General features: G+C 39.0%; 2 protein-coding genes and 1 long non-coding RNA gene across 3 annotated transcripts; all 3 read left to right on the forward strand.

Moving 5' to 3' along the window:
* Positions 1–5,570: 5,570 nt before the first annotated feature.
* Positions 5,571–15,250, forward strand: LOC131325662 (beta-xylosidase/alpha-L-arabinofuranosidase 2-like). The gene is made up of 7 exons (XM_058358024.1): positions 5,571–6,480; positions 8,843–9,130; positions 9,665–9,834; positions 10,104–10,201; positions 12,318–12,668; positions 13,935–14,345; positions 14,549–15,250. Exons 1-7 carry the CDS (start codon positions 6,037–6,039, stop codon positions 15,118–15,120), a joined length of 2,334 nt encoding a protein of 777 aa, XP_058214007.1. The 5' UTR covers positions 5,571–6,036; the 3' UTR covers positions 15,121–15,250.
* A 618-nt stretch (positions 15,251–15,868) lies between these two features.
* On the forward strand, positions 15,869–17,503 carry LOC131325663 (15-cis-phytoene desaturase, chloroplastic/chromoplastic). The gene has a single exon (XM_058358025.1). It carries the CDS (start codon positions 15,955–15,957, stop codon positions 17,416–17,418), a length of 1,464 nt encoding a protein of 487 aa, XP_058214008.1. The 5' UTR covers positions 15,869–15,954; the 3' UTR covers positions 17,419–17,503.
* A 1,149-nt stretch (positions 17,504–18,652) lies between these two features.
* On the forward strand, positions 18,653–26,295 carry LOC131326674 (uncharacterized). The gene is made up of 3 exons (XR_009200073.1): positions 18,653–18,868; positions 24,965–25,053; positions 25,767–26,295. It is a non-coding gene; the product is annotated as an uncharacterized LOC131326674 (long non-coding RNA).
* The last annotated feature ends 1,604 nt before the right edge of the window (positions 26,296–27,899 follow it).

Here is a 27,899-nt window from a genome sequence, read left to right on the forward strand (position 1 = left end):
ACAAATTTTTTTTCGTCACCTATATTATTTGTGATGAAAAACATACAATTTGCGACGATTTTCATTCGTCACCCAATGCAATTTTTCTTGTAGTGGTGTTAGATGCAGCAGGGGGTGAATGATAGAAAAGTTATTGAGATTAAATGTGATTCAACAATACAAGGGCTGAATAAATTCTTCATATTGAGATTGAGATTGAATTTATTTCTGCGCACTCTTAAACTTTCAGTGTCGTTAGTTGTGTCTAACGTGCTTTTGATTGGAGTTGCATTATCATGGGGAGAGTAATTTTAAGCATCTTCGATTCCACATGCAAACTTTTTCTTGGCAAGGGAACAGGCATGAGGGGTTGTGTACTGGTGGAATAATTCGGTCTATCAATCTCACGAGTCATGACTGTAAGGGGCTATGGTAGAAAATCTATTCACCAAGTTTACTACTAGGTTTTCTGTTGCGTTTTTATATTTTCATCGTTGTTTCGAATAGGGAAATGATTCATAATAACTTTGAATTTTATGAGGTTTATGCGCGTTTGATTTTCTGCATGTGGAAGTTAGGAATTAGTAAAATATTTTTTCTTTATTTGCTAAATCAAGTAATTAACCAAATCAATGAGCATGCTTGCTATTTTTTCTTTATTTTCTTTTGGATCAGCAAAAGAATTTTATTAATCTCTGAACAAAAAGTAACAAAGATTAAACGGGAATGGAGGAGAAAAAGGCATCAACCAAAAACCTACATCCCAACTATGTTGGCATGTGCCTAGGCTAAAAACAATCACATGCCACCTGCTACCAAAGAAAGAAAAGAGTTGGCAAGGAACCAACCACAACTGAAAACTATTAACCAAATACATCATCAGGAGCATCATTGTAAACCAAAAAGGGATGAATTTGAAACCACCATATCGCCACACTCAAATGAACTTAGAATCGTTGGACAAAGGGTTGAGATATTGCACATGAGCCCACTATGGTGTGTGCTGAATGTAGCCTGTAGCTCCCTCGCAACCGGACAGTAAATAAGCAAGAGCCCACTAATCCCCATCTCTCAAGCACAAACATTATCGATTACCAATAAACTTCCTACGCCAAATAAAATTATCTATGACAAGTGAAAATTCAAGAATCTTGTCTTTAGCCACACACCATGCGAAGAAAGGAACCTTCGTTGGAGCATGAGTGCATCCAATGGCTTTACAAGAAAAGTGTATATTAGTACCTCCAACCAAGACTTGGCAAAAATATTTCACCCGAAAAAACCCATTTGCCAGCAGAATTCACCTCAAGGAATCTCCCCCACCCCCAAGCCCTGCATGTCATATAACCTGCCAAAAAGGGCCACCAACTCGTCCAACTCCAAATCCTGCACCTCCCCCATCCATCTTAAGATAATCCGCCCATTGCAAAATATAAGGATGAACATCACTCAACCTCTCATCACCACACAAAACATGCTCCCAAAATTTCACCCTCGTCCCCTTCCTAGCCACCTCTCCTTCTTCCCCTACCTTGCCCTAGGGTTTTCCTTCCTTTTTAGTTATGGCTTCTATTGCTTTAAATTACTCCTCCTTCTCACCCCCACGTTTTCTCCTTTGTTTTTTATTTTTGTTTTTCCTTTATTCTCAAAATGGTCGAGATAGGTAATGAGCGGGTCGGCGACCATGACTTTGGCGGACAATGCCAGCGTTAGGGATTTCAGAGGTCTGGCCTCTCCTGGTCGTTTATTGGGGGCCGAATTGGCGGCTTCTTGATCGGCGATCGTTTTTAGGGGTTTCAAACGTCTCAATGAGATTGGTGTTCTGATATGGTTTCTCTGGTTCTTTTCTTTTCCCTCTCTCCTTTTTTCTGACCCCATACCCTCTTCCTTTTGGATTTTTTTTTGTCACGACATCTCTCGATTGCCCTCCTTTCTCGGTCATGCTCCCTTTCCTATCTTGATCTTTGGTCAGTTTACTCCCGGGTTTTGTGATTTTCGCCTAACGGCAAGGTAGATCTAATGGTGGGGTGGCATGGCTGGCATGGCTTCCACCGAGGTCATTGTTGGGTGCCTTGGTCTTTACGCTTTTATTTCATATATTTTTCATTTCTTCCGATTCCTAACGTGAAAAAAAAAATTGAATGAAAAAAAAGCCAACTTGACTTTTTATGGATCCACTCTAATTATTTGGCTTTTAATGGCTATAATTGAATTAAAAAGAATCATATAGTACTACATTGGACTTCTTTTATGATCAAATTAAACTCCGACCCAGCTGGTCTTTGCCTATCCTATCCGTGACTAACATTTGGGTCCAAGGTCCCCACCGTATTGCATTAGTGTATTTTTTTGTCAATCGATAGAAGAGATTATTTTACATCAAATATGAAGTATATAGTATAAATTCGGGACATTACATCAATTGTGAGAGTCCACGAGATAACCAAGCCCAACAACTAAACCAATACAATAAATAAGCCCTATTATAGGGTAGAAACAAAGAAAGAAAGGAAAAGGCCTTTAAAGGAAGAACACATCCACACACGGGTGGGAAGACTCGAATGTCTGACCTCCTAGTGAGATGCAAGAGTTCTAGCTAACTAGTTGATTGCAATCTTGTTCGGTGAATTTCACTAACTTTTCTTTTTCTTCTTGTTTTTCACCCGAGGCAAAATTGCATTGATCAGTCATTCGCTACTTACAAACTAAACTGATCTCCATCCGAATACAAAGATAAGGAGCTATAACTTATCCAATCTTCAAACGAGACCCGTGTGTTCAAAAGAAATCAATAATTTGGGACCAATTCCATCGACCCTGTGGGGTTGTCGATCAAGATTTGGACACATCGCTTGAGCCTCTGGTTTGAATGGATGGGTTTGCCTAGTCCTTTGCCTAACCTGCACAGGCAACACACGACTAAGAGCCAGACCGATCAGAGACCGGATCGAAAGGCCCTTCGACGGTCTAGTCAGAAAGTGCATGTAGAAAGAAGATGAAAGCACTAGGATTTAGAGAGGTGTGAATAGTGCTTACCCTCCTAGGGTTTCATCCTTGCCTTTATATAGAGACCTCTTTGGTTTGCCTTCCAAGCCAGTGCGTGCCTCGCACACTCGGTAACTGCTTCAGCTGACGTAATTCATGCGTGACGTACTGAATAAGGTCATTATCATGCATGTGCATGAGCTGTCACCCATGTGCGTTTGTGTCAATCTTGTGCCCTAACCGTTCCAGGTGAAGTCACAACTAACATAGGGTCCAGGGCGGATAAACTCATGTGGATGAGCTGGCTTGCATGAGTCCGCCGAACCTAAAAGTCCAAACCTCATTAGTCGAGTGTTGTCCTTGATATGAGTTGGCGGTTGAGCGTTGTCCTCTATCAAGCCTATTTATCCAAACCTAAGAGTTCGATGCCTGACTCGACCTTATTATGAGCTGGCCGAACTACCAAGTTCGAGCCTAAAGAAAGCTTGAATGTCAACCTCAGCATAGGTCGATCGTTCATACTACTTGTCTAAATGCCATTCGTGTCGAACTGAACTCGACCGAACCCAGCACTGGTCAATGCCTCGATCGAATCAGATAGAATCGAGGTTTAACCCAACCTTCTGCCGAGCGTCCTTTTAAAAAGGCACCTTCTAACCTTTATTTTTGCTTGCACTCACGTTCATATACACGCATCACGTGACTTAAGTTTTTGCTGTCAAAATCTGAAAAACACAAAAAGAAAAAGAAATTTGGAGATGTACCATCTAAAATCCACCCCTTCTTAGCTTTCTGGATTTTTTACTGATCTTATTTTTATTTAAATTTTTTTGTATTTATTAGTTTTGCGCCAAATTTTTATAGATTAAATTGATTTATCTCGACCAAAAGAGTCGGAAAAGTAATTTTTTTCAATTTTACCCAAATATTTGTTGAAATATCAAAGGAAAAATCCAAAAAGCTTTTGTTTTGGATATTTCAATTTTTTTTTGGTAAAAGTCATAATTTTTTATTCTTCTGATTCTTTTCACCGAGACGAATAAATCACAAAAGTTTAGCCACTACAAGAAATTTAGGATCTCCCAACGGTTTTTAGCAACGGTTAAAAAAACCGTTGGTATAGATGGTGTATAGTAGCGGTTTACAAGACGTTACTAGAAACCGGACTATAGCAATGGTTTTCATGTGACCATTAGTAGATTACAACACTATAGCAACGGTTTTCATTAACCGTTGCTAAAAACTGGACTATAGCAACGGTTTTCATTAACCGTTGCTAAAAACTGACCTTTAGCAACGGTTTTCAATAACCGTTACTATAAACTGGTCTATAGCATCGATTTTCATTAACCGTTACTAGAAACCGGATTTAAAAAAAAAGAATTAAAAAAAACCGGTTAGTATAGTATAAATATTAAAAGGTGTATAATTTTTCACAATTTATTGGCTAGCACAGTTGGTTTGCGCACGCGCGCGCACACACGAGGTCGGAGTTTCGATTCTCAGGAGGAGCAAGAATATTTCGCCCGCCATGTGGACTCGGGCGCCATGAAGGCTGCCACGTCAGCGCCACGCGGGTGACATGTGGCTGCCACGTCTGCGCCACGTGGAGGCTTACGTCACACAGTGGTTGGTTTTTAAAAAAAATGAAAATTGCCTTTAGCAACGGTTATAATGAAACCGTTGGTAAAAAAAAATCTATACCAACGCTCGTCAAAACCGTTGCTATACCTCTATAGCAACGGGTTTATTGCAACGGTTTGGCCAAACCGTTGGTATAGCCTAAACGGGTCTCTACCAACGGTTTTTGGGTTTTTTGGCAACGCTTTCGACCATTGCTATAGAACGATTTTCTTGTAGTGAGCGTAAAAACCTAACAAATGCGAAAAAAATTTAAGGACAAAATCAAAAAGCCCAAAAAGCTAAGAAGAATAACACGTATGAGCATCCACATCGATTGCTATTTTTGAGATTTTTTTTTTTTTTTTTGTAGAAATGACAACTACCATCCCACACCCACTAACTCAAAAATTTCTCACATCATAGAAAATGCCATTTTATTTGCTAAATTCGAGAAAATATATGACAAAGTTGCCATTTTTAATTGAGAGAGGGAGAAAAAATGAGAATGGTAAAATGACATATATATTGGTGTAGCACCCTTTCCATTTTTCGGGCAAAATGAAAGTATTTATGGGCCTATAATGAGAAAGACAAAGGCGAAATGATAAACACCAGTGCGAATGCTTGAGTAATAATTTTGACGTGGGCTTATTCTATTGGAGTGTACAATAATATTGCCTAGTCACAGAAGATCCCATCACCACACACAAATCTCCTCCTCTCTCTCCTGCGAGAAGTTTTGCAGTGTCGGGTGGGCATGGCCACGTGGTGCCAGATTTGTTTAGATAATTTTTTAATATAAAATTACCAAAATACCCCCTTAAGCCCAAGCAGATATAGACCATCCAAAATACGTTCGGACCGCTAAGATGAGTGTTCGGCACTACGTGGCCCGTACCCATCCGGCATTGAAAAATTTCTCCCATCTTGCTCTCGCTCTCTCTCTCTCTATCTTTGAGTAGGTCCGCTACTGAAGCAGAACTTCCAGCCAAAAAGCACCACACCCCAACTCAGCTTTCACAAAAGAAAAACTTTCACCGACTCGTATTCTTGTTTCAACAAATCCAGCTACTACTACGGAGAATTATACTACTATTTGGGAAAGGGAAGGAGAGATTCAGAGTGACAGACTAGAGAGAAACCAAAAGGGAATAGATGTATACGGAGTATTATATACGTAGAGAGAGAGAGAGAGTAGATTTCCAGAATAATAATATTGTAAACAAAATCAAGTACCTTTTTTTTTTTTTTTTTTTTTCTCATCAGAGCGTATTAGTACAATGATCCCTCACGGACTGCTACAAAACAAACATGTGTCTAAAAATTGAATGTTTCTCCCACACTTCTCTCTATATAGAATGAGACTATATATAACTAACAAATCCCCTTACACCCTAATAACCCATTCTTTGTAACCAATCCCAACCCAAGTTCCTAAGAACAAAAAAAATGGCATCAGCTCAAAACAGAGCAAAAAAACAGGGGAATGCCCCTGTTTCCCTCTGCTTCCACATTGCGATCTTGGTTCTCCTACATTTCTCGACCCGGGTTTCTGCCCAATCGAAGGCCGTCTTCGCCTGCGACGTGAAATCGAACCCGGGCCTGGCGAATTACTCATTCTGCGATCCGGCGCTGCCAGCGGGGAAGCGGGTGGCGGATTTGGTGAAGCGGCTGACGCTGGAGGAGAAAATCGGGTTCCTGGGGGACTCAGCTGGGAGTGTGAGCAGACTGGGGATACCAAAATACGAGTGGTGGTCTGAGGCTTTACATGGGGTGTCCTATGTGGGCCCCGGGACCAAGTTCTCGAGCGTAGTCCCTGGTGCTACGAGTTTCCCTCAGGTTATTCTCACTGCGGCTTCTTTCAATGTCACTCTGTTTGAAACCATTGGAAAGGTACGTACACATCTATCTATCTAAACTACAGTAGTATGTTTTTGTGTGAGAATGTTGTGTTTCTTTTGATGTTTTGAGGGGTTTCAGATCATGAGTTTGTGATCCATATGATTAAGGACTTGTTTATGGAAATGGGTATCTCTCATTTCGAGGTAACAATTGTGCGATTGGGCTAATAAAAAAATATAAAATAAAAAAAAGAGATCATCTCCCGTTATTGTCCCTGTCCCGGACCCCGACAGTTCATATTTTTCTCATGATACAACATATTCTTATTAGTAAGAGTACTCTTATAGAATCTATACTTGTGAGACACCTTCGGCAACTGTCGCGGTGACTACGGGAGAGGATCCATCCGCAAATGAATAGCATTCTCTCTCCCTCTTGTTTTATCATCTCTGGATTAGTTTGCTACTTTGTTATAATCCACATTTTCATTTTGTCTTTCTTTTTGGACTTTTTGGGGATAATTTCTGTGAATTTGATTGATCCACAATTCTCGGTTAAAATAACCGTGTAATTGATGTAAGGCATATGTATATAACATTATTATTTCAAGGAAAATGATTTTCACACTCCTCATTTTACAATTCATACTTCTTTTTTGTCTTTATCCACATTAATTTACCATGTTGTCATTGGATGTGTGAAAAAGTGTATTGAAAAAAGGGCAAGATAGTAAATTCAAATAGATAAAGACAAAAAATGAGTATGAATAGTAGAAAGAGGAGTGTGAAAATCACTCTCCTTATTTTAATTTTAATTGAGGAAATTGGTTTGGGCTGATCTACAATGAGAGAGTAGTTTCAGGCTTTGATTTCATTAATGTGCTTACGTACACATGCGTTCTTGTTTCGTGTTCCCTTTTGATTTTTTTGGGTGATGACAGAAATAGATGTGAGTCTAAGATTCATATTTCTAATCCAATGGCTAGTCTAGTGGTCAACACCGGGAACTTAAAAGCTTGCTCTCTCATTAAGTCTCGGGTTTAAAATTCTCTAAAGTGATATCAACTCTTTTAAAGTTAATCATACGAAATATTTGCTCTGGCATCAAGTCGGCCTCTGCTAGTAAACTCTAGGTTTATGATCTCACATGATTATGATTATTCGAGCTGCCCCCGAAAACTTGGGTATCAAACAAAAGAGAAAATGAAAGCAAATTTTGCTTTGGAAATGTACGGAAATTAAAATAATTCTTGTGAAACTAGTACGTACGTAACACATGAAGAGCAAATAAGCTTTCATTTTCGAAAACAGTTTGTGAAAGGTCGTTATCAGTTGGTAATCATAAATACTGTACCTTGAGAAATGGGGATAATGTTTGAGATATGAAGGAATGAGCTGTGTATGAATTACTTTTAGTAAAGTTGGTGGAGCCAGCCACCCATAGTAACTGCACTAATTTGAAAATTTTGTGCATTTTTTTCTTTGCTTTTTAGCATTATGCTCATACTCTTGAACTAAAGTCGCTCCCCATTTGCTGTCCTGCATTGGGACTCTTCCAGCTTGCAAACTAGAATTGGAGGAGAGACTGATTGCTTTCTTGAGAGAGAGAGAGAGAGAGAGAGAGAGAGAGAGTACACTGATTGCTTTCTTGTTTGATTGCTGAAAACTTTTAACACATGCCAAGGCATTCCAGTCATATAGTTCCAATCTTAATTCACGGTTTGCGTAGTGTTGGTCTTTTGACAACCAAACAAAATTTCAGGATTGCGCCTTGCTATGAAACCTCCCGTGGAGTCCGTCCATACGTGATTTTGTCGCTATTTTAATTGACCCTCATTATTGGACGGTGGAATTTATCTATAAATTAGACGGTCCATTATACCAAGTTATAAAAAAATCAAAAATTCTAACAGCAGAGACGATTTGCAGATAACTACGCAGAGCAAAACGAGCAGTTTCGCCCCTACGAATCCAAAAGTAATACTTACCGATATTCGCTGGAGTTGATTTTTTACAGGGCCCCATAAAATAATATTCAAAAATTTATGGATATTTTTCTAGATTTTTTCGGGACCCGAAATGGGGCCAAACACATTTTTCTCTGCGTGGTTCTCTGCAAATCGTCTCTGCGGATAGCAGGGCTGATAAAAAATGTGGCGCCAATCTTCAATTCCAATCATGATTCATTTATACCAATCTCATGTTGTTTTATGCTCTTTTCTATTTGCCAAGCAAAAATTAAGTAATCTAGCTATCATTTTGGATGACATAGAGAACATAAGAATGGATAATCGTATTGGGTGAGGAAAAAAAAAATACTATCATCTTGTATAATTAAAACACACTGTATATCAAAACTTTAATTGAAAAACACACTAAAGAGCTAAAAGTATAATTGTTTTTTCTTTGTTCAGGTGGTTTCAACTGAGGCAAGAGCAATGTACAATGTTGGATTGGCTGGTTTAACGTTTTGGTCACCAAATATCAACATCGTCCGAGACCCAAGATGGGGGAGAATCCAAGAAACCCCGGGCGAAGACCCCATACTCACGAGCAAATATGCGTCGGCTTACGTGAGAGGACTTCAACAGAGAGACGATGGCGACAAAGACCGGCTTAAGGTTGCCTCATGCTGCAAACACTACACGGCCTACGATCTTGACAACTGGAAAGGAGTTGATCGCACTCGCTTCAATGCCGTGGTATTTACTCATGTTATGGGAACAAAATGTTTTTTATTGTTATTACTGGTGTTTGGTAACGACGTGGTCAGTTTTCTATTTACCAAAGCAGTAAACGTGATTCCAAAAAATCGAGTTTTGAAAACATGTGAGTAGTGGGTGACGGGCCGGGAAAGGGTTGTTGAAGGGAGAAGGGTGTGCCCGGAGAATGGATGGGCGCGCGGAGGATGGAATGGAAACTTCATTCGAAAAGAAGTGAAAACACTTTTTACCTAGCTAGAGTTTCAGAAATTATGAAGGCTGATACTATTTTCTTTTATTTCCGATGCCTATTATTTCTGAAAACAAAAAAACTGATAAAAACGGAAAAAAGGAAAGCCCGTGGCCGAGCTAGATAACACAAGAAATGGGTATTCTTTTTGGAAACAACAGTGGTGTTTTGTTTCCGCTTCCAATTTTTTTCAGAACAAAAAAACAGAGGCGTTACCGGTTTTCCAAAAAGTCTTTGCTCTAAATCTCACTGATTGTGTTTGTTATCTGTTGTGGGTGAGTTAGGTGACACAGCAAGATTTGGATGACACATTCCAGCCCCCATTCAAGAGCTGTGTTCTTGATGGGAATGTTGCAAGTGTCATGTGTTCCTACAACCAAGTTAATGGAAAACCCACATGCGCCGACCCGGATCTCCTGTCGGGTGTAATTCGGGGCGAATGGAAACTAAACGGGTAAATCACGTTTTCTCCATGACCTTTGCTTAACCAGCTCCTCAAATCCTCCGCCCCTATGCCTCTCTGCACTGGTGTTCGGTGGATTTTTGGTCATTGAATCATGTGAGAATTGTAAGAGATTTTAGGATTCTTGCCTGATCCAGTGGCCGCAAATGGACCATACACCAGTACAAAGACATTTGGGTATAGAGGATCTGAACTCCTATAATAGTACTATTTGAGCAAAGATTTGAGTCTTATATTTGCATGAAAATTGGGTGCTGCAGGTACATAGTTTCTGATTGTGATTCAGTAGATGTCTTTTATAATCAACAACACTACACAAAAACACCAGAGGAGGCTGCAGCCAAGGCTATATTGGCAGGTGACTTGATTTCCAGACTTAAGATCTGAGCTATCATTTAGTCAAATTATTAATAGTGTTATCTTATCTGAGTCAACTTTTCAATAGGCTGGGGAGAATTTGTCGCCCGTTATTAGATTATTAACCATCAATTCATTTAAAAGCTTAAACTTGTTAGAGAGAGAGAGACAATTTTATTACTATTTATATTCTATACACGTCCTCTTACATGTAGTCAGACTCTTCTCCACAAATGAGCCAAGCATGTATAAATTTTATATCATTAGGTATGCGGTGAGATTCGAATACAGGATCTATTATCTGCTCTGATACTATATTAGATTTCTTAGAGGTTTCCAACCTAAAACGAATTAGCGATAGGTGCAGTAACCTCTAGAGAATATTAACTAAGCTTGCATGGCTTAGATAGGTGATGCGGGATAAAGTCTCACACTTTCCCTCACGTGCAGCCAGATGCACGTGGAGGTACGAATTCAGGAGATAGAGATTTGACTCGGACGACCCTTTCGTGCAGCCTGGATACATGTGAAGGTATGAATTGATGACGTGAGAAGATTTGACTCGAACAACAGAGATTCGACCACACGAAATTAGGCCACCAGGACATAGATCTGATACCATATTAGATTGTTAACTACCAACTCATCTAAAAGCGACTTATCAAAAAAATTTTATCTAAAGTTAAAGAGAGGAATAACTTTGTTATTTATATTCTCTACATCTATCTTTGTCTCACCCTTCTTCGGCTTGTCACACCATGAATCATTTGATTAACTTAATGGTAACACTTAAGTCTCGAGAAATCACTAGAAAATACTGATTTGGTGTTGATTTGGTCGTGTAGGTCACAAGCAAGGTGCGTGAATATTATATGTCATTGGTAGTTTTCTCGATACGTAGCAGTTTTGTTAAATTTTAATTAAAAGATTAACGGGCGTTTCCACTAATCAACAAGTTTTTTGAACTTTTATTTGAATATTTTTTAAAATACTTATGTAAAAGTCATAAATTTTGGACCACAACTTGTTAGTCAGTGGAAATTAGTGTCAAGTTGTGATGATGTGGCAGAATTGGAAGGATGGTACAAAGAAATGAGACAGAGGATCCCAGCTCCTAATCTGATTGGTTACCTTGACCTACCGAAGAACTGGCACACCAACTGCAGATTTCTTTACACTTAATATGGAGAAATTTTTCGGTTTCAGGTGGGTATATCCCACGTGGTACCCGCTCGGTACATTCGGACTGTTCAATACATTTTTGGACGGCTTAGATTGTAACTCCCTCTTTCCTCTCACCCCAACACTTTCTCTCTCTCTAAATCTGAGCCATCCAAAAACGTAATGGACGACTCGGATGCGTCGAGCGGGCACCACGTGGTACCCACCCAGCACTAAAAAATCTTCCATTAATGTGTGAGCAAATAATCGAATCTAAAGACAGTCTTCAATTGTAAATTCATTTATTTCTGATCTCAGAATTGGATCCCATTCACTGGTGAATTCTTGTTTAATTTGTATGTGAGCAGAAGCAGGGATGGACACATAATTCCACGGTTGGTGGGTGAACATTAAAAAAAAAAATTGTAACATATTAAATGCGACATTAACTATGTCGATATAAGTTGTAAAAATAATACAAAACTAGTAATCTACATTTATAGGTCGATTTACTTCTAAAAGTAGTATTATTTTTTCCCAAAACTACAGGGTAGGTAGGTGTAGGGTTGTTCAAAATGTTATTGGGCCGGTGAATATATTTGATTTCAACGTATTCGAGATAAAACTACTAGTACAATTCTACTAAAATTGAAATGTGGAAAGGGTGGTCGCTCGGGCACATCTGCCTCCCGGTCTGCCTTTTGCGGAATTGAGAAACTTTACATGCATTCTGTCATTGGCTATTTTTCTTCGGAATTTCACTGAACTAAATAAACTTTAGATTGTACGACTTTGAATTCTTTTATTTGTAATCTTTGAATTTGATCCCATTTCCTTTTTCTGTGACCAGTAAATTGGAGTGTTAATCCAAATCCGATCTTATACTCGTCTGTAAAATAAAATATTTGTGCATTGAGAAACGACCTTTTACTATCTTAACATATTTGATTCAACAGGGCTGGACCTCGACTGCGGATCTTTCCTAGGCCAACACACGGGAGCTGCAGTAAAAGCCGGTCTAGTCAACGAATCGGCCATCGACAGAGCTGTTACAAACAATTTCGCCACACTGATGAGGCTCGGGTTCTTTGACGGCGACCCGAGCAAGCAATTATACGGGAAGCTCGGGCCGAGCGATGTGTGCACCGCGGCAAGCCAGGAGCTGGCCCGTGAGGCTGCGAGGCAAGGGATTGTGCTGCTTAAAAACAGTAAAGGATCACTTCCCCTGTCTCCTACAGGGATCAAGTCACTGGCTGTTATTGGACCCAATGCTAATGTCACAAAGACCATGATTGGCAACTATGAAGGTACTTTATAAGTTCTTGGTATTAACTAAGACAGACAATGGTTTACAAAAAAGAATTTTTCCTACTGAAAATCCTCCCGGAAATTCGGAATGACGTGTGACGAATATTTCTGAAATTAGAAGTCATTTATGTGAACTTTTTTCAATTTTCAAACAAAAAGACCAAAGAAACCACATCATTCTTTATGAGATTTCTATATGAAAATTTTGTATGTTCACATCATTACGATTAAGTAATAATGAGAAACCCAAGGAAACCGACCGGGCACACTGACCAGCACGTCCACACAAGACCCACACGGATGATTCGAGCAGTTCAATAATTTCAAAAAAATAACCGAGTTGCCTTAGAAAAAATCAGTTCAATCCGAATCCGATATGTGTAGGTACTCAATCCAATCATTCATTCAAATTTCGGATCTGTGAAAAAAATGGAAGATTGGATCGAGCACTTTCACATATCGAATTGAGCAGATTTTTAACAAGCTCGCTTGTTTTTTTTTTTTAATTATTAAACGGCTCAGATCATCAATGCATGACCCGGAGTGGCCTACGTGACCGTCGGTACGCTCGATCGATTTCCGTAGCAGAATTGAAGTACAATAAATACCCAAGTTGTACCTGCCTGTCCTTAGTTTTTTGTTGCTCAACTTTTGTGCTTAATTTCCTTTTGAGGTTTGACTTAAGAAACCTGGAACTTCAACACATGGATCAAACATAAAAAGTCCATTGTACAAAGCCCAAAAAGTTGCGAAATGATATTAATTTTAGTAATACTCGAAACACAATTTTAAAATATAATTGTATTAGGATCCTTTTTTTTTTTTTTTTTGATCCGGTATTAGGATCCGTTTGATAACATGGACTTATGCACATCTGACGGCTCCGGGTACAATTGTATCCGTAGTTGTGTTTGGACACTTATTTTATTTATTTTTGGTCTTTAGAGGGTTTTTTATTTTGTTCCATAATTTAAAATTTTGAAATTTCTCCTGTCAAGAGTAACCTAAAATTAATAAATCTGGTGGACAAATTAACGAATAGAAAAGTTTCACTAGGACAAAATTGGTTGAAAAGCAAGTACACAAAAAAAAAAAAAAAAAAAATCTAAAATCCCTTAACAAAAGACGTTGGCATTCAGTAGAACTCATGTTAAATCCATCTTATCGACACTTTTCTGAATCATTTTAGCATTCACGATTTCAAGTTAATCTAAAAGCACTTGTCGGATTATTATCATTATTATTATTTATTATTTATTTTCCAGGAAATCCATGCAAGTACACAACTCCTTTACAAGGCCTAACAGCCTCAGCAGCAACCACCTACGCTCCCGGTTGCGCCAACGTGGCCTGCACCGCGGCCCAACTTGACGATGCCAAGAAAATTGCGGCGGCAGCAGACGCCACCATCCTTATAATGGGCGCAGACCTGTCCATAGAAGCCGAGAGCCGCGACAGGATCGATCTTACCCTTCCTGGGCAACAACAACTTTTGGTAACACAAGTTGCCAATGTTTCCAAGGGGCCTGTAATCCTTGTGATCATGTCCGCAGGGGGAATGGACGTGCAGTTTGCTAAAGATGATTCGAAGATTACGAGTATTCTTTGGGTTGGGTACCCCGGGGAAGCCGGTGGTGCCGCCATTGCTGATGTCATTTTCGGGTATTACAATCCAAGTAAGTCTTACTGCTATTTGTCTTGCAGTTCATAAAATACAGGAGTATAAAAAAAAACAGAGAGACCATTTTTGCACTAACCTCCAAATAAATCTGTATTGGTGTCCTTTTGAACTTCCATTTCGTTATTGTTGTTAAAATGTTCTGTTTATGTATGCATTTAATACTCGAAACTTGAAGTTCAAAGTCCCTTTTTATTGCAGGTGGGAGGCTACCAATTTCATGGTACCCACAAGCATACACAAAAATCCCAATGACAAACATGAACATGAGACCGGACCCTGCAACAGGCTACCCGGGAAGAACCTATCGGTTCTACACCGGTCCAACCGTTTACACATTCGGGGACGGACTCAGCTACTCTACATTCTACCACCGACTAGCCCAAGCTGCCCCTAACCAAGTATCAATCCCCTTGGAAGAAGGCCACGTTTGCCATTCCTCGAAATGCAAGTCCATCGACGTTGTACAACAGAGTTGCCAGAACTTGGTTTTCGACGTCCATTTGAGAGTTAAAAATATTGGGAAAATAAGAGGAAGTGACACGGTCTTCTTGTCGTCGAGCCCTCCTTCGGTCCACAATTCACCTCAGAAGCACTTGTTGGGTTTTGAGAAGGTGTTTTTGGAACCCCAAACAGAAGGGATGGTGAGGTTCAAGGTGGATGTCTGCAAGGATTTGAGCTTGGCTGATGAGGTTGGGGTTAGAAAGGTTGCTTTGGGACAACATGTGATTTATGTGGGTAGCTTGAAGCACTCCTTGAATGTGAGGATATGAACTGGAAAAAGGGCCATTGTTATGATTTTTCTTCTTCTTTTTCTTTCTGAAATCTGAAAGAAAGAAAAAGCAAGGGAAGACAGGATTGAAATCAAGCTTTAAATAAATACAAAAGAAAGTGTTAACAGAATATTGTCTTTACAATTTTGTGGTACCGATCCAGTTAGACCAAAAATGCCAACAAAACATATGCGATGAGGGCCATACCCATTAGTGATCTAAACTCATCATGGTCATGCCTTATATAAATCGCATCAAACATGGTTGGTCACACACCAAACAAATGCTCATTAATCAATAAAAAAAAGAAAAAGAAACCAACTTGAATTGCTGAATACTAGCTAGTACCATGCTGTTGGATGAATGCATGTCATTGTACACTTTCATCTCCTCTTTTCATTTACTCCTATTTCTTGTATTTTGTCAAAGTAAAACTACAACAAGCCTACACCTCACCTTCAGAACTTGGAAGAAACAGTCAGTTGCTGCCCAAAACCAAAACCCAGCTCCGAAATGGTTGAAGAATCACCTATGACCCGCAAGTAATTATTCGATCAGTAGTCTTGAGGCACCGTCACGTAGTGCTCAACACCTTTATCCATCACATATTTTCGTGAGATTCATACACTTGATATTAGGTCTCAAAGAAAATATTGTATAATGGTGTTGGGTGTCTCATGTGACAATGCGGCATGACCACCAAATAATTTTTCCTCGACTCACCACATAAGCAACCGAAAATGGATAAGCCTAAACACGGTCCACCAAAACGGCAAAACCACAGCCCCAAAACGACGATGGAAAACACAATGACGCTATCCCAATCTCATCCAAATGTCTCTCACCCTCTCTCCTCCCTTCTCCAACCCTTCCCTCTCTTCTCTCTCCTCCCCCACCTCCCGCCACCACCACCGCCGCCGCCGCCTCATTCTCAAACCACCCAAATCCTCCTCCTCACAAATTTCCATCCCCGCAACCCCACCCGATCCCTCCCCTCCCCGCCTCCAGAAACCCGGAGTCATCATTATCGGCGCCGGCCTATCCGGCTTAGCCGCCGCCACCCGGCTCGCCTCCCAAAACATCCCCTTCCTCCTCCTCGATGCCTCCGACGCCGTCGGCGGCCGCGTCCGAACCGACACCGTCGACGGCTTCCTCCTCGACCGCGGCTTCCAAATCTTCATCACTTCTTACCCCGAAGCCCAAATGCTCCTGGACTACCAAACCCTAGACCTTCAGAAATTCTACTCCGGCGCAAGAATTTTTTACGGTGGGCGCTTCCACACCGTATCTGACCCCTTACGCCACTTCTTCGATTCCCTCCGAACCCTAACCAACCCCATCGGCTCCGTCCTCGACAAGCTCCTCATCGCGTTGACCAGGATTAGGGTTTTGACCCGGTCCGATGAGGAAATTTTCTCGTCGGACGAGGTTTCCACGGCCGAGTTGCTGAGTCGGATCGGCTTCTCCGACTTGGCGGTGGATCGGTTTTTCCGGCCGTTCTTCGGCGGCATCTTCTTCGACACGGAGCTTGAGACGACATCGCGGCTGTTCGATTTCGTGTTCAAGTGCCTCGCCCTGGGCAACAATACCCTCCCGGCAAAGGGCATTTCCGCCATTCCGGAACAATTGGCGGCGAAATTGCCCGCCGAGTCGATTCGGTTGAACTCGAGAGCCGTGTCGGTCGACGTCGAGTCGGGTTCGGCGAGTGTGGGGTTGGAGAGCGGAGAGAGATTGAGGAGCGAGATGGGAGTGATAGTGGCAGTTGAAGAACCGGAAGCGGTTAAGCTTTTGGCGGGAAAGTTCAACCGGAAGCCGGTTCAGAAACCGGCTCGGAGCACGGTTTGCTTGTATTTCTCTGCGGAGCCGAGTCAAGTCCCGGATCGGGACCCGATTTTGTTTCTTAACGGGTCGGGTAAGGGGATTGTGAACAACATGTTTTTCGCTACCAATGTGGCCCCGTCATACGGCCCGCCCGGGAAGGCTCTGGTGTCAGTTTCGTTGATCGGGTTGTTAGAGGATGTGGAAGATGAGGATCTGACGGCTGAGGTTGTTCAGGAGCTTTCAGGTTGGTTCGGAGAGTCGATGGTCGGGTCGTGGAAGCACTTGAGGACTTATCGGATAGGGTTTGCACAGCCGAATCAAAGCCCGCCCACGGATTTGATGAAAAACCCGAGGGTCGGGCCGGGTGTGTACTTGTGTGGTGATTACCAGACCAGTGCTACCTTTGATGGGGCTTTGGTTTCGGGTAGGAAAGCAGTGGAAGCTTTGTTGAGGGATAGGACCCTTATTCAAGTTTGATTTTGTGTAATGCATTGGCTGTGTGCTGTAAATGTGGTTCTTGATATCGGAAAGAAAGTCAGAAAAGTATAGACTCTTAACTCTCCATGTTTGGACCATAGCCACATAATTGTTCAAAATCCCATGCACTCGCACTCAATTTTAGCACTACGCTTACACTTACACTTTCATTTTTTGCTCTCACAAATTTTAGTAGGTTGTATGTGTTTCGAAGACGCTTTCGCCATCGCGCTCACGCACGAAAATTATGTGACTTAGGCCTATTTTGGCCTAATAAGCCAAATAGATTTTTTTATCCTTATTTTAAAAAAAATTGTATTTGTTTTTTTTTTTTTGTTAATTTTTTTTGTGGATGATTGTTTTGTCATGACGAGAAGAATCTAAAAAGTAAAAAATTACGATCGCTAAATTTGAAACCCTTTTTTTTAATAATTATAAAAATAAGCCAAATAAGTCATTTTTCGTCTTTATTAAAAAAAATTGGGTTTCGCTTGTAATTTTTTTACTTTTTAGATTTCTCATCCACAAAAAATCGACAAAAAACTAATAAGAAAAAAATTTGAAAAAAAAACTTTTAACTCAGAGTTTTTTTTCTTTTTTATCTCCTGAACTATATATATTTTCTCTACTTAGTCCATAAAATATCAATTTAACAATTTTATCCCCTTAACTATCATACCATTATCTACTTAGTCTAATAGATAACGAAAATTAGAAATTTGGACGGAAAATGTCCCGTACGACCCCTGTTTGGGACCATGTAGAGCAGATACTTGATTATGAGAGCCCTAGAGATAAAAATTAATTATGACTCTTTAAAATAAAATGAAAAAAATAAAAACTGATCATAATATATTAATTTACTTGATTAAAAATTGGAGCACTTAATTTTTTTTACAAGGTTCATGTATTAGAATCTTACGTGGCATTTTATAGAGATTGACACATACATATCTATATATTACATCTTTTAAATGTACGAAAGTGTTTCCTACATTTTGTTTTCAACAAATGCCCCAAACATTTGTAATTAATACGTGTCTTATCCGACACCTCTTCCCAACAGACACAATACAACACAATTGGCAATACAACGGCTGCAACGCAACGATACAAAACAACGGACCAAAAATACCCCTTCAAACTACTAGGAATACTGAGCCACCCCAACTCAAAATAGTGCTTCCCTTCTCATCATCTTCTGCCCGTTTTCCATTTGGCTACTTGTGCACCATCTCCAAAAACGAAGCAACGCACCTCTCCCGCTCCTCCAAACCGAAGCAGTGGATATGGCTCTCCCACCAATGCCTCAGAATCACTTTTAATGCCCCCCTTACGAGATCAATCAAAATTTCTTCGTCCACCATTGCCCATCACTCAGAATCGCTTCATGCTTCAACCTTTTCTCTTTTTTTGGTGCAACGGAAATTCGTTTCTACCTTTTCACACGGTAAGCAATCCCTAAATGTCAATACAATACTTTGTTAGATTATGATGGATTTTGTCACAACAAAGATTTATTGCACTTAAGTTGTTCGATGGATTGCTTCTATGGGAATTCGGAATTAAAGAATCAACTCTCCATCTGTGTTATACATGAGATTACTCCACCCACTTTCCGTGAGTTTCAAACAGCCCCAAAGCTTATTGATTAATGACTAGAAACTCATTGACTCATGATCAATGTTGGAAAAATACAATTTCATGTTTGTAGTTTTTGGAAGTTGGAGCACAATTAAGGTTTTGCTCTCAAAATAGTTACTTTGGGAAAATCATTTGGCATTATTCAGTTTTGGTTATACAAGTCTTCCATTGTTATATCTTAATCGCACTTTTAAATTGACTCTGTCCGTTCATCAAAATAGTTTGCATATTGACCATGATTCAATGGTGCAAACCAAATCTACTATGTTGGTGTCTGTCACTCGCTCAATGTTCACTGAGGATGCCAAACTTTGGAGACTTTAAACGGAATTGCCTCTTGGCATCACTAGCACCCTACACTGATATTGGTCGGCTCTCTTTGGTGTTTCGCTTTGTTGAGAACTTCCCTGCCAATTTTACTCCGTACCATTCACATAGAGCACTTGTAATCTGATAGTGTTAGAGTATATATTTACAGATTGCATACTTTTTACACAATTATTACCCTAGCAAGGAAACATGTTGGATGATGAATATCCCAAGATAGAGGATTAGTTATTTTTTAGGGTTAACACTTAGAGATAGTTATTACAGTCGGGAGACTATGGCGTCTTTTCTGGAACACAGGTCTTAGTTTGATCCTTTAGAATATATATATCAAGCACTTTTCTATTTTGTTCTTTGTTTTCTGAATTTTTGTTAGTGCTTTGTGGAATAGAGCGATTTGCGGCAAACAAATTTCACATGTACAAGGTACATCAAAGGGTTTTCTATGATTTTTCAAAATGGGTTTTGGTTGTATTTGGGTGGCGTTCTGCGAAACCATTTTGTTACTTGTTTGGTGTCTTTCATTAAAATAATAGAAAATCCACGTGAAGATATAGTTGTTCTCTAAGATTAATTAGGGCTAATAGAGGCTCATCGAAAAAAACAAGCACTAACCGATATGGAAAAATTATTCAGTGCCCTTGGGCACCGTCACGCGTTGCTCTATGCCACTTCAACACAACATGTTGATGTGAGATCCAATACTATGTACTAAACCCCAAGCCAATGTGTACGCAGCACAGGGCTCATGATAGTGCCCCTAGGCTGTAAAAAAAATCTCTCATTAGATAGTTGAGAGTTGAGACACTTATGCTTGGGTCTGATCTCATGAGTCACCTCCACATGTTATTGAATATTAGTACACAATCCTTGCAGTTCTTGTATTCAAATCCTTGCTGTGCTTTAGGTTACACATTTATATTCTAAAATCCCAGGTTTTTGCTCTCTGTTGTCTAGGATGCTTTTTGGATTATTGATATAACTTATAAGGTAGTCATCTAATTTCGGCAAGGTGTTTCTTGTTTTTGGTCATTCTCAAGACCTACATGAATTTGTGACTAAGTCTTCAAAATTGTATACACTACATTATGCTTGTCAAATGAACGGACGAGAAAACCTTGTAAAAACAATTATGAGCTTCTTATGATTGTTGTTAGATATTGTATATGACAAAGGGCCTTCCAAAGGATTAAGTATCAAGAATCTTTCTATATGGTTTTGTATTTGTTAACACTTAACCCTTTCTCATTTATCACTTGGTTATAAGCTTACGTTACCGAGCTCAGCGTTAAAGTGATAGTTCTAACGATGGGTCCTGATCTGTAGTGGTCCTATACCCCTCAAATCGCATTGAGCAGGGAGGCATGCACGTCTCAAGGCTCTGATCGTTCTGTTGCAGCCAAATCCACCTTCTAGGGCAACGAAGTTGGCCGGGCGCCTTTCGTGTGGGCTGCACGCAAGGGCATTGAGCGGGTAATCAATTCACGACCTCAGGTTCTGTTCTCGGGTCAGAATCCACGTATAGATATGTTCCAACACTTTAATGCCGTGCTGTAGGGGGATGAAAACAATTGATGCTTCGGATCAACTTGGATTGCTACGGCTTATTCGTGCCTTTTCACCGGAATCCTAATTCGTCGTTGGTACCCTAATCTGCAAAACAGACAAGGAATGAGTGCACCTTTGCCTCTCGTGGCAAAAGCCCTCCGATGCCAAAGTTAGTATCACGTACTATAGAAACCCTAATTATCAGTAGGAACGAGATTAGTTTGTAATAAACTGCATACCTTTTGCCTCTAGGTTTACCTTATATTTATAGATTTTGCTTATGTAAGCATTCCTGTTGCCCTAGGGTTCCTAACTCGTATAGGAAATCCTGGATATCTTGGATTCTCGTTCCCTTATCAGTTTATTACTAAAGAGTCCTTTTAGGACCCTTTTCCATAACTGGCCGAACATCCCATTCTCGTTGGATATCTTTTCTAGATCCTATTTCTTTGGAATCTCATTTCCTTTTACGGGACATGACTTCTCTGGAATCTTCTAGAGTATTCCCTCTGCTCTCACTCTTTAATTGGAGCTCTTTCCTTGTTCGGCTATCTCGTAGCCGAACAGACTACCTAGACCTAGCTACTTTACGTGTAACTTGGTCCTTGTTTAACTATTTGGACCAATATAACGGTATGTCTCTTTCTGCCGTACAGTCAGTTTATGCCAATGTCCTCTCATGCCATTTGTTCATATCGTCGACCACCGCTCATGGTGGTTTGACCCGTGATCTCTCGTATCACGTGCTTGGTTATTACTTTATCTGTTCGACAATACCTCCCTACAATCCCATGCATAATCTTGTATTCTTTCATATATCTCCTTTGTCCTCATTTATTTTTCACCAATAGCCTTGGTTCATTATTGTAAGCAGAGTAACTAGATACTTAAGCATAGGTGAGTGGTACTTACTCTAAAATCATTGAATTGACAAATTCATAGACGCATGATACAAAAATTGTTTGTAGCATAATACCAAACACGAAGGAGATTCTCCTCCCTTCCATTATTTTCATGGTGATCAGTCCAAAGGGAGAGAATGCATGTCATTTTTCCTAACTGGATATCTATACCAGTGACGTAGCGATTTTAAGGAAATAGAATGGAAAATTTGTTGGAACCAATTTTATGAAACATAGTTGTATGCTTGATTGGGCCAGCTACACATCAAGGAAAGGAAGTTCTATAAATAGGAGTTCTGCATGGGAAATTTGATTTTTTTTATCACTAGATTATAATCTTGATTGGATGATTTTACAGCTTGGTTAGCAAGAAGAGTTTGATTTGTAATTTTGAGGGCTTGTACTTGCTTGCTATGTAAGGACCCGTATTTTTGAAAAACTTAATAAAAGATTTATTAAGTATTTTAATTAAGGAAAATATGGATTTTATTGAGTTTAAATGAACTGGGGTGAATGTGATAGAATTGTTTGTGGGAGAGTGCATGTGCAATTTGAAGTGTGGGTAGTATATATATGAGTGGGTGTGTATGTAGAGGAGTAAAATACTTCTCACTTTCTCTCTTTCTCTCGGCACTCTCTCTCTCTCCTCTTCCAACACCAAAAACTTCACTCCTCACTCAAAACCCAAGACAAATAATCTTCAATCCTTCATCCATTCTTGTTATTGAGCCCGTATCTCGTTGGATATAGCTCGGAGAGGAGTATTCTCGAAGGATTTCGAATTTCAAGGCTAGGGCTCGATCAAATCCCGTTGGGTTTCGTTCTCCAAGGCGAGGTAGGGAATTCTTACTCTCTCTACATGTTTATGGGTTGATTGTGTGCCAAATTTGTGCTTTAGTTGGTTGAAATCGAAGTTATACATAGTCTTCATTTTCTGCAAATCGTCCACTGTCAAGCAGTGGTACCAATACCTACTTTTTGAGGTATCAATATCTTGATCTTGGATTGCTCTCTGGATTGGTTTGGTACCAATACCTACTTTTTGAGGTATTGGTACCAATGCCTAAGAAAACTGTTTTTGAACTCTTTTGATCATCGTCGATTGTATTGGCTCCCGATCACCTCTAACACTCCCCAATCATATTCTAGTCATCTCTAAACTTTGTTGCTTGTGTTCCAACAACTCGTTGTTCGTCCCTACTCTTTTGGACCTCGTTATAATAAGGATAAGCGTAAAACTAAATGAATATGATACTTGTTTCCTTTGTTTATGCATTCGGGTTATTATGTGAGCATTGTGGCATATTTTATGAAGGATATGAACTTGACATGGATTATGCTATACGGTATTGAGGCTTGTAGAATGAAAAATTGCGTTTTAGAACAATAGAACGATACGAAGAAAGCCACGGAACCACTATGAGGTGGGATGCCGGAAATGGGACGCACGGGGTCCGAAATGCCCGGAAGTGCACAAGAAAGCCACGGATCCACCGCTCGGTGTGATGCCGAAACGAATATGGGATGCACGGGGTCCCATTTGCCCGGAAAAGAAATCGAGAACATTTGACATATTGAAAGCGGAGAACTTAGAGAGTGTTAAGCTTCAAGTGTGGAAACGGTGTCGGTTATCAAGTCATAGATCCTTGCTTCGGTTCATGTGAGAATCTTACTGTTGTCATTGTTCTTTCCGGTGCATAAATCATCTCATATGCATATAGTTTGAGCAAAGATTTCTCTGCTGGGCTAGTGTGGCTCAACCTATTATTATTTACAGGTACCTCTCAGGGGCATTGATATGGAGTGCGTGCTGTGCATTTGACCATACTTTTGAAAGCTAACACCAAGGAATTACCATGGCATCTTTTGTAAAATCCCTTTGAAGATGTAATCGCAATTTCAATTATATTCTTTTGCCTTACTCTTTTGGGATTATTGTTTAAGAATTTGGGGCAGGTGTGCCATTAATGTAAACTTTTAAAACTTGATTTTTTTCTCTTGGATGGATTATGGAAAGTATTTGGGGGTATTACGTTGAATTGTTGCGAAGTATTTTCATTGAAAATATTATTATTATTATGTTGAAAATCCAGGGTGTGACATGCTATGTATGTTTGACTGTTTGTTCTAGGAACGTACAACATATTTGTCAAATCTTAGGAGTTATGTATGCATTTGTAGAAGGTTTTAAGATACATTTGTAGAATAATAACTAACTTGTCCATTTGCATGTCACAAGTTTTGTGGACTACTAATGCATTAGTTATTGATAATCGGTCATGATGTTATGGTTTGCAGATAGTGGAATTGGTTCGAGAGATAGAAAAATGTGTGTTAAGATTGTTACCTAATCAAGGTGAGATTTCTTCTTTACACTTCTTCTCCTTGAATAAAGAGCTAATTACTTAATTTAGGAGACCGTTCAGTAGTTCAGCACATCGGATCATGCAGCCGAGGTCTCTCGAGCAATCTTACAATATGGGCGTGCCTCTTTGAACAAGGATATTGGTGCTTCAATTGATGTATTATCTGTTTCCTATGTAAGTAACATCTCCTCTCAATTGAGGTCTCGGATGTCTTGAGGGGAAAATAGAAAATAAAAACAGCTCTACAAAAATATGATATACGCTAAATAATGTGTTGCAATCATTATCAGACGCAAAACAAATATTCTTCCTTATGTTCCAAACTTGGCTTATATTTGAAAGAAAATCTTCTAGCACAAATTATATGCTTTTGGCCTCAGAAGATGCTTCTCTAATCTTATTCAGTTGTTTTTCTCACAATTAGTTTGATGTGTGAATATAGATTTGGAACAAAATAAAATGCTTCACAGTAATCTTGTCGTCAAAATATTGGTTTGCACTTGAATATGGTTATAGATATGTACTGGGTATTTATATGTGTATTTATATGCTTATTTATCCAAGTACTATATATAGGAGATATAGTGGAGTAAAGGCAAGTGATCTTAAAAGGTATTTTATATATAGCTGGGCTTGAGAGTAATATGGACACCAGTACTTATCAAATTTCTGTCATAGTATGATACTTTTGATGTGTGATACATTTTTCTTAGCCTCTTTGGTTGGTTTAAACTGAGGTTTCTACTTATATATATGCAGATGAAGGCATAACAACACCGTTTCTCTGAATGTTCTCGTGACTTTCACTGCCCATCCTAAGGATTCCTCACCATCATCTTGCTGACAATGTATGAATTTGAAAGCTTTATGAATACTACCTTGTGTTGATATCATAAAACATGATACCACATCTAATTTCCTATGACCAAATAGAATTCAAATGCATCACCTAGAAGCCCAATCCTTCAAAATGCAGCCCATGATCTTGACCTTCATTTGGTAGATTTTCACTTTTAAAAGAAATTGCCCAAGCACAAGAGAACAAGGTGCATGTTGTTCCTTGAAATTCCAAATTCCATAAACGATATATAATCGTTAATGCTTAGCTAAACGTAGGCAAATTGTACGCAGAAATTATTCCATTCCAACTTTTATGTACTCATTGATAGAGAATACATAATGTACTCATATTGTATTGCCTCATTTTTACAATCTAAGAGCATTCTAAAGCTCAGAGATTAAAATTGGTGTTGCACATCTATGACTTCTTGAGACAACCAAACAAATATCTTACATTGGGTAAATTCTTAAAATCAAAACTTAAATTGCTCCATGGCGTTTATAGTGACAAAGTACTAGCTATGAATAAATGCCAAACATCCACAGCCCTTGAATAACCAGTTGAATGACTAAAGTGTATTGATTATATTGCTTACAAAAGTTTGGGTATGAGGTTAATTTAGATTCACTTTTGAAATGTTGAGATAATATGTCATGGTTTTTGAATGACTGTTTTGTTGCCAATGATACTGACTGAATGCTAATGGTTTATTTATCATAGATTGGGTTCGTGCTGGCTTCCAAGCCAATTGGAAATGGCAGTGGATGGTGCTTGGAATGTAATGATAGAAGCTTGGCTTGTTACAAGCAATGGGCAATATCAAATAAATAATTATTCCCTTTTCACCATATAAGCAACAAAAGTGGAAGCAATGGCCTATTTGAAGCGCTTCAGTGGGCTAAGCAAAACATTAGCATTGATAACCTTATCATTTATATTGATGCTTAAGAGGTGGTAAATAGTTTATGGGGTGTTTCATTTCTATCCCATGCTTTTTCTACAACTTGTCATCGAAGATATTATATGTTGCTGTTTAGCAATTTCAGTTATGTTGTTGTTAGTAAAGTTCATCCAAGGTAACGTAAGTAAGACCATCTTATCCTGGCCATTGCTGCCTTGAGAATGGGACTAACTATATGTCTTGTATTGTTGGGTTGTTATTGGCATATATGATGATCTACATGTTCCTAAAAAAAATTCATTTGTGCAATGACATACAATTTCAATTGTTTTGAGAAAAGATAGTTCATATTGACAAACATAATAAAGCCAATGGCAATGTGCAGAGTTGCAACGACTTTCCATACATGGGGCTCCCACGTGCATCGCACGTGCCTCTCTACTAGTTTTTTTAAAAGACCGAGCCCCTTATATAGAATTTAGACTGTTTATATTTAAAAATATGATTAAAAACTAAGTACTCTAATTTTCAATCTATGTGAAATGGTGCGAATATCTTATTTTTTTACTGTTTTATCCTAAAAGGTCATAATTATTTTTTGTTTTTAGAGTTCACATAATCAAGTATCTGCTCTAAAGGGTCCTAAATAAAAAATAGACACTCTGTACTTTATTATGAGAGCCTTAGAGATAAATGATCTGGTGGTTTCGTACTTTATTATGACGTTTTAGAATAATATAATAAAAAAAATAAGATCTTCGCACTGGTCCAAATGAATTGAAAATTGGAACACTTAATTTTTTTTTAGAAGGTCCATAAATTAAAAAAATGGTTAAAAAATGAAGTGCTCCAATTTTTTATTTGTTTGACCCAATGCGAAGGTCTTATTTTTCTGATCATTTTATCTTAAGGAATCATAATTAATTTTTATCTCTAGAGCTCTCATAATTAAATATCTACTCATTAGGATCCCAAACATGGGCTAACATGGCATTATTCGTCCAAATTCCTAATTTCCGTTATCTATTGAACTATGTAGGTTACGGTATGATAATTAAGGGGATGAAATCGTTAAATTGGTGATGTAAAAACTAAGTAGAGAAAAAGTGCATAGTTTAAGGGATTAAAAAAAAAAAAATCTTTTAACTTATTAGGCCAGAATAGGCCTTAAGATTGAACTTTGTATGTTCTTGTCTTGATAGTAGTGGTTAGGAAAGCAAAAAAAAAAAGGTTTGGTAAAGCTGTTTACCTACTATTTCTCTTGTGTATATAAGTATATTGGGCATGATAATGCACATTGGACTGATTGGAGTTATTGGTAAAGGAATTCTATGACACGGAAAGATTTTCCTCAATCAGTAATGTGACGTCTCAGGCAACTCCCTTTTTTTTTTTTTTGGTAAATTCTATCTCCTGTTTTTTATTGCACAAGTTGCATCAATATTAGCAACTTTCTTTTTTAAATCAACATGGACCATATAATGTTGCGGTTTATGCAGTGAGTAACAAGTGTATTGCGAGGGTGTGGAATTTTATCAACTGTTACGGTCTTGTATATGTCATCAGAAGGTTAGCACTTACCACACCCCTCTCACAATCTCACATACATGTGGACCTCTAGCGGGTTCTTAACATTTAATGTGAAATTCCCACACATATACATGTGAGAGAGGTGTGGTTAGAGTGTGACACATTTATGAAATTGCTCATTCTTAGTACTCCTTTGTCTATTTTTAAGTATCCAGCTTTGTAACTCCAACTTATTAAGGAGATATCATCATTACATATTTCATATCAACTTTTACCTCTACTTTACCTCCTACCCTCTATGAAGATATCATCATTAAACTTTTACTCACTAACTTTTCAAAATGGAATCTACTTACCTCCTACCCTCTATGAAGATATCATCATTAAACTTTTACTCACTAACTTTTCAAAATGGAATCTAC

Source organism: Rhododendron vialii, chromosome 5a (assembly GCF_030253575.1).
Source record: "Rhododendron vialii isolate Sample 1 chromosome 5a, ASM3025357v1".
Lineage (NCBI taxonomy): Eukaryota > Viridiplantae > Streptophyta > Magnoliopsida > Ericales > Ericaceae > Rhododendron > Rhododendron vialii.